At 41.9% G+C, this 14,979-nt stretch overlaps 3 protein-coding genes across 3 annotated transcripts; 2 read left to right on the plus strand and 1 right to left on the minus strand.

Moving 5' to 3' along the window:
- The first annotated feature begins 1,665 nt into the window (after positions 1 to 1,665).
- LOC128451321 (histone H4) lies at positions 1,666 to 2,841 on the plus strand. Its single transcript, XM_053435109.1, has one exon. The coding sequence runs from the start codon at positions 1,754 to 1,756 to the stop codon at positions 2,063 to 2,065; it is 312 nt and encodes a 103-aa protein (XP_053291084.1). The 5' UTR covers positions 1,666 to 1,753; the 3' UTR covers positions 2,066 to 2,841.
- Positions 2,842 to 4,364: 1,523 nt separating this feature from the next.
- On the plus strand, positions 4,365 to 5,331 carry LOC128451336 (histone H2B-like). The gene has a single exon (XM_053435127.1). The coding sequence runs from the start codon at positions 4,380 to 4,382 to the stop codon at positions 4,752 to 4,754; it is 375 nt and encodes a 124-aa protein (XP_053291102.1). The 5' UTR covers positions 4,365 to 4,379; the 3' UTR covers positions 4,755 to 5,331.
- Positions 5,332 to 13,297: 7,966 nt separating this feature from the next.
- Positions 13,298 to 14,865, minus strand: LOC128450372 (histone H3-like). Its single transcript, XM_053433784.1, has 2 exons — positions 14,807 to 14,865; positions 13,298 to 14,550 (listed from the first exon to the last, which is right to left on the minus strand). Exons 1-2 carry the CDS (start codon positions 14,863 to 14,865, stop codon positions 14,127 to 14,129), a joined length of 483 nt encoding a protein of 160 aa, XP_053289759.1. The 3' UTR covers positions 13,298 to 14,126.
- Between the last annotated feature and the right edge of the window lie 114 nt (positions 14,866 to 14,979).

The following is a 14,979-nucleotide window of genomic DNA, read 5'->3' on the forward strand; positions in this document are numbered from 1 at the left end:
CGCATTTATTAGTCCCAAACACAGGCACAGACATGCACAGGCACACTCATGCAGGTAGGGAAATTTAACCTCTGCTTTTAACACATCTGGTGCAGGACACACAGAGCAGTGAGCGACCATATACGGCGCCCGGGGAGCAGATGTTGAGGGAGTAAGGTGCCTTGCTCAGGGGCACTAGACAAGGGTAGGGATAATCCTCTTGGATTTTTGAACAGATTTGTTTCTTTTGTTGTTTCTCCGTGGAGTCGAGCCAGAGACGAACCAGAGACCTTTTCTGCCCAAAGTCCAAGATTCTGCCACTAGTCCACCTCCTCTGTAAGACTGAAATCTATATTATCCATGTGTGCGTGTCTGTGAAGCTGGCAATGAAAGTCAACTTTAAACAAAATGCAGTTTGTTAGACAGGGGCAGTTTGGGAAGAATATGTGGGAAATGTGTAGCCCTCACATAGTGACTTTTAGTAACCTTTGCTGCTTGGTTTTAATCTGGAAGCTGGTTAAAATGAGTGTGCGTCGCATCGCTGTTCAAACGTGCGGCGGTCTGATAAGGCCCGTTTTGGGAACTTTGAATCTGCGACATTCATTACGATGTACTTTAACTTGTTCTCATACTTAACTTTTTATATTAAAGCATACATCTCTTAGCTTCCACATGCAGCTGCCTCAGCTTCAGGAGGGCAAATAGGCAAGGCGTTGTTTTGTCTGGAGATGGCGCATGCTTACTGAAGACTCACAAGGCGGCATCTTAATAAATACTTGTTGAAATTAGACCAGACCGGCTCTTCTCATATTCGGGATAAACAAACACGTTGACAAGCTCCCCGCCGTTGTTGACTGACAGCTACGGGTGGCGGGGGATCAAAATACAATGTTAAGGATGCCCCCACAAAAACCATGACCATTTCATACAATGTCCATATCTGCAAATGAAACCAGATGAATATAGTAAAACAGAATCCAGCCGAATGTCAGGTTGTAATCAACAACACTTTCAAGCATACATGAGGTTCTTTTAAAACTGGTCAGTATCCAATGATGCCAAATGAAAGGTGAACATAGTCACAGTGTCAGCCCGGACTTCTAATACATGTTCATGTCCATAACACTGTCACAAACAGTTCCAGACACGCATCAAGTTCTTACACTGCTTGACACTGCACTCACACGTTTGGTTGGGGATTGTGTTTAAGATAAAAAGCTATTTAAGTAGTCAAAAAATAAACAAACCATACTTGGATACATACCTGGTCACTTAGGTTACAATTTTTATTCTAATAATGTTATGGAGGGTTTTAATTGCTGGGGTCAAAAGGACTCAAAGGATAAACAATTTAAATGTGAGGATAACAGGAGGGCTAAGGGAGAAATCGTGAGCTGAGTCTTTGTGTGAGCACTGTTTTTCATTCAAGGTGGCTCAATATCCATACATTGACTAAGTACTTCCACAATCAGTCCAAATGATACTCTTATTTCTAACCAAGCCTTTTTCACAGGCACTATTCCTACTTGATGGAAACGTGCTACAGTCCTACTGCCACACAAAACTGATAAAGTGTCAGACTTTAATAGCTACCGTCCTACATCCAAACCTGTGGAGGCGCTAGCGCACCATAGACTTAATTATCAGCGGCCATGAGAATCCACAGAGGAAGAAGACGCCTGCCTCTGTCTTCTACCAGGTCCTCAGTCAGGCTATGAGTAGCTGTGGTTCCGCGGAGCAGGGTATTGACTAGATCTCATCTTACTGAAGAAAGATGTCTGGACGAGGAAAGGGAGGAAAAGGGCTCGGTAAAGGAGGCGCAAAGCGTCACCGTAAAGTTCTCCGTGATAACATCCAGGGAATTACCAAGCCCGCCATCCGCCGCCTGGCTCGCCGTGGCGGAGTGAAGCGTATCTCCGGTCTGATCTACGAGGAGACCCGCGGCGTGTTGAAGGTTTTCCTTGAGAACGTGATCCGCGATGCTGTCACCTACACCGAGCACGCCAAGAGGAAGACCGTCACCGCCATGGACGTGGTGTATGCTCTGAAGAGACAGGGCCGCACTCTGTACGGCTTCGGCGGATAAACTTACTTTCCAACAGCTCAACAACACAACGGCTCTTTTAAGAGCCACACACTTCGTCAATGAGAGCTCACATCCTCTGCTCAACAACAATAAGTCGTTCTCCGAGTAGATGTCTTACAATGTCAAGATTTTGAAGTTATTTCATATCAAAACATCAAATAATGCAATTATAAATCGTAGTTTCCTCTTTAATTTCTAAATTTAAGTTACACTTGAAAGCCGTTTGTTTATATTTATACTGTTATTTATATATACACGTGTGTGTGTGTGTATTTATATATATATATATATATATATATATATATACTGTAGTAACATCAGACGGAGCTGCTCTCTAGATATGTGAACTGAAACAACGTCCACTACCAGTTGAACTCTCTTGCATGTCCTGTCAGAAGCTTTGTTTTCCAGTAGCTCAGCTTCTCCCGTTTTATTGCAGCTTCTTATCTGTTCTGAGTTTTGAAAATGACCAATGGAGCTGCACAAACTTGATCAGAACACTAAGTTTAATTTAAAAATTGTTTAAATCTTTTTTCAGGACCAGGGACAGAGCTGTGTGATTAGGTGCTGCACCTGACCAGTTTGTTGATTTGAATGGATGTTGAGGTGCAGCCGCTTTACGCTTCAAGTCTGTGTAGAAACACACGGGTGAAAAACGAGTAACCCCCTGTATCTACATAACTTTAAAATAAACAATAATCTGACCACAAATTGAGGAATTTACATTATTCATTCCATCTTTCACTCAAGCACGTGGAGAGTGGTAAGACAACCAGAAAAACAAATGTTGGTCAAGCTCAATAAAATCATCATGTTACTAAAATTATCTGACTACTATTTTGATTCAAATAGATTTACAAACAGACATTAACATGAATACACTCACACATCCGCACCCATACATTTATATATATATACACACAGACACACAGACACTTAGTGCATATCTAAATTCACAACGAGCAACTACATTTGCTGCCATGAAGAACACACGAGTTCTTTACGTGCACACCACAGCGTGCGTTAGACACTGACTTTCCCTCGTACTGCGGGAGTTTGGCAACGGCCTTACACTGAAGCCTTCTGGACCCTGACTGACTGACCTATGGACTCACTCACTGGTTAATGGACACACTATTGCAATACACACTAAAAATAAAACACAGCACTTGATTGGTTGTGTAACCAGATGTTACCAGAGAGAAACTTTGTATTATACCTGGGTCCACTGTTCGTCAACAAAGTCACTTACCAGATTGTTCATGGTAACGCTCCTCACATATCACTGTGTTGCTCTGAGCGAGTGAGTGGGGCCCCAGGGCCTGTGTGCGTGTGTGTGCTGTCTGGGATTGCAGTGCCTGCACTTTGAAAGACAACGTGTTATGAAACTCTATCTGAGTGATGTGGCCGACTTTTAACCGGCTGAACTCTCCCTGTACTCTATTAAACAGGTCTTGACGCTGCAGCTAAATGGACTATTCTATTCAGAGGCAGCAGGCAGGACGATTATAATAAAAATGTGCCAAATTTATCACAATCATCTTGTTCCCTTCTTTTCTTTGGGAGGGCAGTTCCCTATTGGCCAGTTACACCTGTATATGTTCCACGCAACTAGGAGCCGATACCGGTTCTGCTGATGGGTTGATGCTCTTCTATGGCACACAACAAACCTTCTTGCTCCTGCACGTTTGGCTGTTCTATCCTGGAAGAGCTAGATTATCTCTGCTACCTGATAGGACTTCAGGGACCGCCTAATGCTACAGGTAGTGACAAGGACACTAGCAGAGCATGAAACTTGAGAAGATTCAGTCAGGAAGGATGAGGAGAGAGCGAAGGTCAATGGCCAGCACATAAAAAAACTGTTCCCTTTGTGTTGTTGTCTTGCTTTTGCCTCTTTATTGCACTTGTTGTCACTTTCATTTGCACCAAAACCGGTGAAATTCATTCACAATCACTTGGGCTTCCTAAATGGACAGCTTGATGAACCTGAAGTCAAATTGACTAGGTGGTTTACTGTGACCATTAAGTGTTCCCTTATCATTTAGAGCTGTGTATTTATCAGGTTGCTTTGGTTCAGATTGTTTTAAATGATACTTATGTGATGCTAACATAAATAATACAAAGTTTCAGGGACATCTTGCATTTCTTAACCCCCCAAATGTTGCAGTTGAGCTCAACAGTTCCACCTCTGTCAGCAGCAGAATAAAGGACTCATGAACATGGAGACACGCCCCCGTGCTGTTACACTGGCACTCCACATTCAGCCAATGACAGAGAGGGAACGGCACAATGCCTGAACAATGACAACGTGACAATGCCTGAAGTAGGGAAGCCAGCGCCCAAGAAGGGCTCCAAGAAAGCGGTGGCGAAGGCCCCCAGTAAGGGCGGAAAGAAGAGGAGAAAGTCCAGGAAGGAGAGCTACGCCATCTACGTGTACAAGGTGCTGAAGCAGGTCCACCCCGACACTGGGATCTCCTCCAAGGCCATGGGCATCATGAACTCCTTCGTGAGCGACATCTTCGAGCGCATCGCCGGTGAGGCCTCTCGTCTGGCTCATTACAACAAGCGCTCCACCATCACCTCCAGGGAGATTCAGACCGCCGTCCGCCTGCTGCTGCCCGGGGAGCTGGCTAAACACGCCGTGTCTGAGGGCACCAAGGCCGTGACCAAGTACACCAGCTCCAAGTAAACAACTTTGCGGAGAAATCAAACGAACGGCTTTTTTGAGAGCCACACACTTTCTCTATGGAGACAAACTGTCCTGACTCTAACGAGATATCCATCAATATGTAAACAGCCACTCTTAACTATTAGTGTAACCTTGTTGAATTAAATTGAAGAGGAAATTCCTGTTGAATAAATCCTGCATAACCTCTACAATTGAAAATAATTGCTTTTAAATCCAATAGCAGTTTTCTACTGCAGGACGTGTTGTCCTCTCTCAAATCAGTGATCTGCCACATCCTCTCCAGCTGCTATGATATCAGTTTAAAAAAAGGTTTTTGATAATTAAACCATGGAGCTAATCTCCTGAGGTTAACATTTGTGTTGTTGCTGACACATGACTGTGACTTCAAGGTCAGAGGAATCCTTTTTTTAAAGCAGTATTATCAATTATCAGTATTATCAATCTTGACAAATATACTGTGTGTGCTTACTACTCTGTGAATATTGGGCAACCTTGAGTGTAAAACAGTGGTCAAACCAATATAATTTTTCCCTTAGCCCTCCTGTTTTCCTCAAATAGTATTAATTATAATTTTAAATAAACTATAATGGAGAATCGTAACTTAAGTGTAAATTTCGTGTGTTTTTTTTTTCATGAAGTACTACATAAATAAAGTATTTTTGAATGGTTCAAATAACATGTTTACATGCTGCTATTTACCCACAGCAATCTACACAAACACATTAACATACTGCACATGTGTTTACATTCTGGATACACAGTGTGTTGGCTGACACTAAAGCCTTCATTTGTAATATGAATATGGTTTTGGTAACATATGGACAGGTTGACTGAGATCTAACACTCATGAGAAAAATAGTTTTCAAAAACATTTGACACTTTTTTTTTTTTTTTTACTTATTTTTTATTTGTTTTTCAACAAAACAATATGCATATCCAGACAGTTACTTTCTTTGTCCATTTGTCAACTGTATACAATACTGTTATACATGGTATTCAAGTATAGCGTACAATGCATAGAAAAAACAACAAACATCAAACAGTGCTCACTCGGGGGCATAAGAATAGATGATTGATTACAAACATAATATATTAAATTAATCAAGGAAAGAAAAAAGTAAACAAGTAAATGAAAATAAAACCAGGGATAAAATCAAAGTTATTGTCCACTCCAGAATTTAGTATGATAGGTGCTATATATTCTTTTTCCGAGAGGATGGTTTATGATGTACATAAGTAGGCAAAGTTGACAAATAGCCGCACAACCGGAGGCCCAGAGCGATATTAATTAGTAAGCCTCATTGTATTAAAAACGCAGAGACAGGACCCCATCGTTTAGTAAAGATAGACTTTTGGAGCCTTAATGAATATGTGATTTGCTCCATTTGGTAGATGTCCCATACTTTTTGGATCCATATATTATATGTGGGTGGGCCTGGTTTTAACCATATGATGGTTATACATTTCAATGCTGCTGTGAGTAGTATGTTCAGCAGGTATTCTTTGGCCCTCCCATTCAGGCCTTCAGGCATTGCTCCCAGTAGTGCTATTGTGGGGTCTTGTGGGATGTCCTGTTGGAATATCTCTTTGAGGGCATCAAAGATTTCTCTCCAATATGTGTTTAACTTAGGGCAGAGCCAGAATATGTGTGTGTGAATGGCAGAACGTGTTCCACAGTTCCGCCAGCACAAGTTGGAATTTGTCGGGCCCATCTTAGCTAATATTTCTGGTGTTCTGAAGAATCTGGTAATTATTTTCCATTTAAATTCCCTCCAGGTGTTTGAATTTGTAGCTAGGTGTGCCTCTGTGCACATCCCCTCCCAGGTATTCTGTGCTATGACCATGTTCATTTCCGCCTCCCATTTCTGCTTTATCTGCAGGGAATTATGTAGATCCATAGATAGAAATATGTTATAGAGTTTACTTATTGTTTTCTTATCTTCGCTCCCCATCTGTATTTCTATTAAAAACTCCTCTAGAGGGGTACGTTTTAAAAGCTTTCCCCACTCTTTGTGTGATGTTAGAAAAGTTCTCAATTGCAGATATCTGAAGAAATCTGTTTTGGGGAGATCAAAATCCCTTTACAGCTGCTCAAATGTTTTGAGGTTGTCCTCATTAAATAGTTGATGCAGGTAGACCAATCCCGTATCTGACCACTTTCTAAAGCCTGTGTCTAGATTGTTAGGTGTGAAGGTCTTCATAGATCCAATACTTGTTAATGATGAAATTAACTTTGGAAGCCCAAAAAAAGTCTGTATTTTGTTCCAGATTTTAAGAGTGATCTTAGTCCACTCTGCTAGTTCTTTTATTGGTGTATCTAAGAATGGCAAGTTTTGAGAGGGCTCTGGGCATAGGTTTTTCTCAATATTAAGCCAGCGAGTGTACGTGCTATTCTGAATCCACGCTATCAAGGGTTTCATTTGTGCTGCCCAGAAGTAATATTTTAAGTTTGGAAGTTTAAGGCCTCCGTTTACCTTAGATAGTTGTAAGGTTTTAAGTCTAATTCTAGGGCGCTTTTTTTGCCAGATAAATTTGGAAATGATTTTATCTAGGTTATCAAATACCGATTTTGGAATTTCTATAGGTAACATCTGAAATAAGTAGAGAATTCTGGGCAGAACATTCATACGAATACTTTCAACACGACCGAGCAGGGATAAAGGGAGCGCAGACCATCGTTCCAGGTCACTATTAATGCATCGAATTATTTTACTATAATTGGCCTCGTACAAATTCTGTAAGGACGGGGGGATGTGTATGCCAAGGTATTTTATACCTGCTTTTGGCCACTTAAATCCACTTTGGAGTTTTACAGTTCTTGAGATGTTACCATTGATATCCATAGCCTCTGTTTTTTCCACATTTACCTTGTATCCTGAGTAGTATCCATACTGTGAGATGAGCTCCTTTAGATGTGGTATAGTTGATGCAGGTTGCGTCAGATATAATAATACATCATCAGCGTAAAGGGATATTTTATGCTCTTCTTTTTGTATTACAGTTCCTTTTATGTTGTTATCATCTCGGATGAGCTGGGCCAGGGGTTCGATACTAATTGCAAACAGCAGGGGTGATGAAGGGAAGCCTTGTCTGCAGCCGCGTTCAAGTGTGAATCTTTGTGATCTATATCCATTAACTTTAACAGCTGCCTGTGGTGATGAATATAATGTATGTATCCAATTTAGAAAGTTGTGGCCAAATTTTAATCGTTTTAGTGTTTGGAATAAATATTGCCATGATACTCTATCAAATGCTTTTTGAGCATCTAGGGACAAAATCATTGATTCTGATTGCTCTTCTTTTTGATTGGATATAATGTTTAATAAGCGTCTTAAGTTATCGCCATAGTATCTTCCAGTGATGAATCCCGTCTGATCTGGGTGGATAATTTCAGTGATTATATGATTGACTCTTCTTGCTAGGATTGCAGTTAGGATGCGCAGGTCCCCATTCAGCAGCGATATCGGTCTTTAGGATTGGCACTCTGTGGGGTCCTTGCCTTCTTTATGAATTACCACTATAGTGGCCTCTTTCCAAGATGGTGCCATAGTTTTAGATTCTAATGCATGGTGGTATGCTTTTAGCAACAGTGGTGATAAAATATCCTTAAAGGATTTATAAAATTCATTAATATATCCATCTGGCCCTGGGCTTTTATTATTTTTGAGCGTTGAGATCACTTGCTTGATCTCCCATCCCTCAATAGGCTCATCTAATTCCTTGGCTGCTGGTTCTGTAAGTACAGTTAATTTTATAGGGTTTAAGAACTCTGTAAGTTTTGCATCAGCAGAGCAGGTATCTGTATTTTTGTATAAAGATTCATAGAACTCAGCAAAGGATTCTGCTATTTTATCTGGTTTTGTAACAAACGTTTCTTTTGATTTTATTTTCTGTACTGTATTAGATGATTGCTGTTTTCTTAATCTAAATGCTAATAATCTGCTTGCCTTGTTGCCGTGTTCATAGTATCTTTGATTTGTGAATCTTAAACTTCGCTCAATTTGATCTGATAGTAGGGTGTTGAGTTCTCTACGGGTTGCGTTTAACTCCTTTAAGAGACTGCTCGATGTTGATTGTTTATGTTTATTCTCCAAATCTTTTATTTTATCTTCCAATTCTCTCTGTTTAGCCTCCTTACCTCTTCTCCTAGCACATGTAAATGAAATAATACGGCCTCTGATGTATGCTTTGGCACAGTCCCACAATATAAGAGGATTCGTTTCAGCCGAGATATTTTTATCCAAGTATTCCTTGAGTTCTGCTGTGACAAAGGAGGTGAATTCTTTATCATTATGGAGATATGCATTAAGTCTCCATTGTTTAGATGTTGGTATTTTGCCTATGTCCCATTTTAATGCCACAGGTGCGTGATCAGATATAGTTATTGGAAGAATCTCAATGTCTACTATCCTATGTAGCTCTGCTTTAGTGGTAAAGAAGTAATCAATCCTTGAGTAGGATAAATGTCTGCTTGAATAGAAGGTGAAATCCCTGTTTCTCGGAAACCTGCTTCTCCATACATCTACTAGGCCTGCTTCAAGAGATTGGTATTTGAGCATTCTGCTCATTCTGGAGAGTGGAGCTTTAGAGGCAGGTTGTCGGTCGATTGTTTGTGACATTACGCAATTCAGCTCTCCTCCCATCAGTAGCAGTCCTGAACTATATTTTAAAATCTTATTGAACAATGTCCTGATAAAGCTGGGCTCGTCTTCATTAGGTGCATATACATTTATGAGGGATACTTCTATGCCATAAATTAAACCATTAACTATAATATATCTCCCCTCTGTGTCTTTATGTACCAGTGTTTGTGTGAAATTAATTTGTCTGTGTAGCAGTATGGATACTCCCTTTTTTCTCCCTGATCGGTGCGAAGAGTAATATACTTTATCTGCCCAGGATCTTTTCAGCTTTTCATGTTCCGCATCAGATAAATGGGTTTCCTGTAGGAATGCAATGTGACAGTTGGCTTGTTTCATCTGATGTAGAATTTTCCTTCTCTTAACAGGGCTATGGAGACCTTTGACATTATAACTTATCACTTTTAGCGGGTCCATTACGTATTATGTGTAATTTGGATATTTTGAGAGTTTGTGCAGGGAAATGGGAAGCGGAAGTAAGCAGTGAGCACCTGGGCTATGTATCCTGTTATGTGGAGTGTGAGGACTTGGACTACATAATGAAAACAACAGGGGTGGGTTAAACAAGGATATTTAAGAAAATTAGATAATGACCTTGGTGCACTTATATCCAACATAGGATCCCATGAGAACAGTGGGATCAGAACAAGGGGAGCAAAACAGTTTTGACTGCTGTTCACTAACATCAACAACAGTTTCGATGGGACCTAGTCCCTAGCCACTTAGGGCAAGCAGCAACGGTGCACAGTTGAGATAAAGTCAACTATGCTTAAGGTGTGCTAAGATAAGGAATAAAGAAAGAAAGAATAAAGATAAAGTAAAGTAGACACAGAAAGGGGACAGTGTCGAGTAATGGCCATTCAGGCCCCTGCAGTACCTGATATAGGTCTGCAAAATCAAACAGCTCTTTACGGTAAAATAGTACCTGAGTTGCGTGCAGAGCTAATAAAAAAAAAAAAAACCCTCTTATGGTAGCTGACTGTGAGAAAGTAAAGTGGAATGATACAAATAATATTAATAGAAATAATAGGCACACTATAGACTATAAGGAATTGTGTTTTCAAATGGGCTTTGAGTAATATTAGAAAAAATATATATTTAAATACAAAATAGACATGTTTCAAAATGTGCAAAACTCACTGGGCAGTCTTTACTGTAATTAACAGTGTTGGTGGGGGTATATTTAGTCAGCACTCTCAGTAGATGGAATAACTTTCTTCTGGACATACTCCATGGCTCTGCTGGAGTCCAGAAACTCCTCGTCGTTCACTTGGTTGTTGTGTGAAATCCGGAGCCTGGCTGGATACAGTAGACCGTAGCGAACTCCCTTCCTTCCCCGTAGGGCCTTCCGTATGTCTGTGAATGCTGCTCTGGCTTTGGCGACGCTGGGTGTGTAGTCTGGAAAGATAGCGATCCGGTTCCCGTTGTACTCCAACGGCGCTCTGTCTCGGGCTCTCCTCGGGATCTCTACAGCATCCCCGTCATTGTGTAGTTTAGCGATGATCACTCGTGGTTTCTCCCGGTCTCCCGGTTTCCTGGTGGCGAATGTGCGGTGCGATCGGTCAATCTTTATATCCCGGTCCATCTGCAGGACTTCTCTGATAACTTTAGCTACTGTTTTGGTGGAGCTGGAGTCCGGTTGCTCTTGAATGCCGGCTATACGGATGTTGCAGCGTCTCATTCTCCCCTCCATGTCCTCGCATCGGTCTGTTAGAGTTGTCACCTGTCTTTGGAGGCGGGTTACCGTAGCTTGTTGTGTCGCCACCTCGTCGGACCATGTTGATAAGCCGCCCTTAATGTCTTTTATTTCGGTTTTCATGTGGTCAACTTCTGCCTGGATGGTGGTCGTGCTGCTAGCAATTTCGGACCGCACCGCTTTTAACTCGGACTTCAGGGCATGGAAATCTTCTGCTAACGCACTTTTAATTTCCTCTCTTATGATTTTGGAAATCTCTCCCTTTAGGGAAGATAAGATATCCGCTTTCATTCTTTCAGTGGTCATACCTGGGCTTTCACTTCGGGTGGCGGAAGGTTGGTCCGGATCAACTGGTGGTCTTTGTCTCGTGATTATTGTAGGCTGCGATGAGCTAGCGTCGGATTTATATTTGTATTTTTGAAGCTTTTCCGCCATTCAAAGCGGCGTATCTTGCATGAGTCTGGTTATGGCCCCTTTGTGTTGTCCTCGGTGAGCTTTGTGGCTGAAGTTTGTAGCTGTTTTTTTGATGAAAATATTGTAGCTTCTATTCAGGAGCACTGAAATTAGCGTCTCACTCCATTTCTTGCTCACTAGCGCCCCCATTTGACACGTTTTAATGATTACTTTATACAAATAATGACTAAAATAATATGCATAAACATGTATCCTAGTGTTAATGTGAAGAGCCAAAGTTGGTATTTACTAAATCAGACAGCAGAGACAATGCAAATTCCACTAAAGCCTAAACATATTCTGCAAAATAAATGACACAACCTGTTGACTTTTGGTTTTAAATGAGAGAAATGTGCCAAAATATTAATTGGATCATTGCTTGAAGTGAATATTTAGTGAAATGGACTTTTTCAACATGGATGTGAAATGAAGTCCTAATTATAGAATGACTCTCCAGCTTCCTCAGCATGACACGTTCACAGCTCTGATAGGAAGTCTGGCTCAACTTCACCAGGAGCCTCGGCCATCAGCGGTGTGTCTGCTGCCTGCACAATCACTTGACTTTATTACGAAGGGATCATCAGCAGGTGCTGGATTTTACTCGGTTTCTCTGAACAAACATGTGAAGCAGCTTGGAAACGGGTTTTGTTGGAGCTGTGGTGCTTTGAACTCATTTTAGGAGAGAAATGAGTGGGAAAAGGACATTGATATGGTTGCCTTGGAAATCAATGTGTGACTGTTTGTAAGATGCATCAATACAAGCACAATTACAGTGACAGTGTGGGGTATAAATGTCCTGTTGATGAATGACTGTACTGCAACTGTTACAATTATGTTCAAGGCTGCAAATATTCCACTTTTGTATGAGAACTCCAATCCCTGGGGGACATGTTTTACCAAAGACAAATTTGTAAATAACTTATGCTGTCTAATAAATGTTTGCAGCGAGTAGATCGGTTTCTCCGAAAATTCTAGGTCATCTCATTTTTAAAATAAACATTTTATTTCATTGCAGCTCTGACCATGGTTCCAATTAACAGGTGAAGTGAAAGTAGCAATATTAGTGATGTGTCGATGGTGAGCGATTCGTTCATTTTGAACAAATCCTTACAAGGGCTCTGGAGTAACGAGTCCTCTCAAAGGGGATTCGTTAATTTTCTCCTGGCCGCGCATCGGGACTGTTGCCTAGGCTGATGCAGGTCACGTGAAAAAGGATCCAAAGACTCGTATCCGGCAGATGAACAAATCATTGATTCAAAGACTCTGTTGGCAGAAGAACGAAACATTGATCTGAAGACACGGTCGGGAGGTGAACCATTCGTTCATCTGCCGGGTACAAGTTTTTGGATAATTTTCCACGTGACCTGCAGAGGCTCAGAAGAGGAAACAGAAAGGATTTGTTTACCTCGTTCACTTTCGCGTGACAAGGTTTAGTAAGACTTGAATGATATTCGTTCACAAGTAATAATTACAGGTTTCCTTATTTCAACCATGTACTTTACTTACAGTTCAATGCAGCGTAATTGTTTGCTGTGATAATTAAATGCTAGTGTGATAATAATTGAACATTTCAAATCATCCAAACTGTCATGATACATAATTTTAATGCAGGGGTTTGTTGCGGGTGGAAATCAAGGGAGAGGAGTCGTCGTTCTCAAGTTGAAATTAAGCAAGTTTATTCAGAGGTCACAGGTCAGGAAAACGCGGTGTCCAGCAATTGGACATGCATGGGTCTCTAGTTCTATGCAGAAGGCTACACAGGAAGAAAGACGCTTAAACAGAGTGCGCACATAGATTATATCCTCTTGGAATGTCGCGTGATGAAGATGTCGTACGTGCACTCCGTTGTCGTGGTTACCAGAGGTGATAATGTTGCTGTATCAGTGCAGCTGCGTTAGTGTGCTGTCTGGGAGAGATTGTGGGCCAAGGTCTACTCACTGTCTCTGTGCGAACTGAATCAGGGAGCTGGGATGTGTGATATAAAGTGTTGACTATGAGTATGGTTTAAGGAATATATGTGGTGTATCAATATGAGTATGTATTATGTGTTTGGTGTATGTCAATATGTGTATGTGTTATGTGTTTGGTGTATGTCAATAGGTTCCCCCCCGTTGAAATGAACTAATGACTCGAAAAAAGATTCTCATTTTACTGAACGAAATTCAAAGAACCAAGTCGGTAAAATGGTCCGAACTTCCATACTTTCCTATGTGTATTCTTTGCAGAGCTACTAATGTATATTATTAATGTAAATGTATAATATTTTATTGTAACCTCTTTCTTATGTAGTATTATGAAATACTAAAAACGTGTTGCTGTTCAGTTAATGTTGTAAACCTAAAAAGGATACATGTTTAAATCTATAGAAAGATTTGTAATATACTTTGGTTACTTTACAGAAAGTAATGTAATTTATTATACTTCAATTGTATTGATATTTACTTTGAACTCTGCAGTCAATTATTCACTGTGTTATATGCATCAACGGTCTATAACAAGCGGGGCAGCGGAGGAGTTTTGTTTTGAGTGCAGTGAAGTGGCTCTTAAAAGAGCCGTTGTTATGGTCAGTGGAGCAGGAGTGGTTTAAGCTCTCTCTCCGCGGATACGGCGGGCCAGCTGGATGTCCTTGGGCATGATGGTAACCCTCTTGGCGTGGATGGCGCACAGGTTGGTGTCCTCAAAGAGGCCGACCAGGTAAGCCTCGCTGGCCTCCTGCAGAGCCATGACAGCGGAGCTCTGGAAGCGCAGGTCGGTCTTGAAATCCTGAGCGATTTCTCTCACCAGGCGCTGGAAGGGCAGCTTGCGGATCAGCAGCTCAGTAGATTTCTGGTAGCGACGGATCTCTCTCAGAGCCACGGTACCGGGCCTGTAACGGTGAGGCTTCTTGACGCCGCCGGTGGCCGGGGCGCTCTTACGCGCAGCCTTGGTGGCCAGCTGCTTCCTGGGGGCTTTGCCTCCGGTGGATTTACGAGCAGTCTGCTTGGTTCTATATCGTATAGGCTTCGCCCTTTAAGGCTATTGCTAGTGGGTCTCACCTTGTATATATTGGGGTGAGACCGGCCGCTCGTCTCCCTATTTTCTTCAGCCATGAAGCAGCACGGAACCTCCAACATCCGCTTGTGCCCGGAATGCAACACCGGGTACATTATGTCAGATGATCTCCATCGACGCTGCGAGTCGTGCCTGGGCCCAGAGCATGCCGGCCTGGCGCGTTCTGCAAGTTCCTTAAGGAGCCCGAGAGACTCAGGCGAGCCGACGCCTACACCGACATGGACGGTGACGGGTTCGCGTCGCAGCGTGACTTCAGTTTGGACGAAGCCATCGAATTTTTCGAAAGTGGACCGGCGTCGGCTGACTCCGCTCCCAGAGCTGAAGAGCCAACTTATCCTCCAGCAGATCCCCCCCCCTCGAGCTCGAGGCGTCGGATGACGAATTC

This window comes from Pleuronectes platessa, chromosome 11 (genome assembly GCF_947347685.1).
Source record: "Pleuronectes platessa chromosome 11, fPlePla1.1, whole genome shotgun sequence".
Taxonomy (NCBI): domain Eukaryota; kingdom Metazoa; phylum Chordata; class Actinopteri; order Pleuronectiformes; family Pleuronectidae; genus Pleuronectes; species Pleuronectes platessa.

What these genes read in the sequence shown, in the direction of transcription:
- LOC128451321 (XM_053435109.1), top strand. Translation starts at nt 1,754, where the DNA reads ATGTCTGGACGAGGAAAGGGAGGAAAAGGGCTCGGTAAAGGAGGCGCA.
- LOC128451336 (XM_053435127.1), top strand. Translation starts at nt 4,380, where the DNA reads ATGCCTGAAGTAGGGAAGCCAGCGCCCAAGAAGGGCTCCAAGAAAGCG.
- LOC128450372 (XM_053433784.1), bottom strand. Translation starts at nt 14,865, where the DNA reads ATGGCTTCGTCCAAACTGAAGTCACGCTGCGACGCGAACCCGTCACCG. An exon ending in CCGTCACCGTCCATGTCGGT is followed by an intron (nt 14,551 to 14,806) that starts GTAGGCGTCGGC and finishes ATAGCCTTAAAG; the next exon opens with GGCGAAGCCTATACGATATA.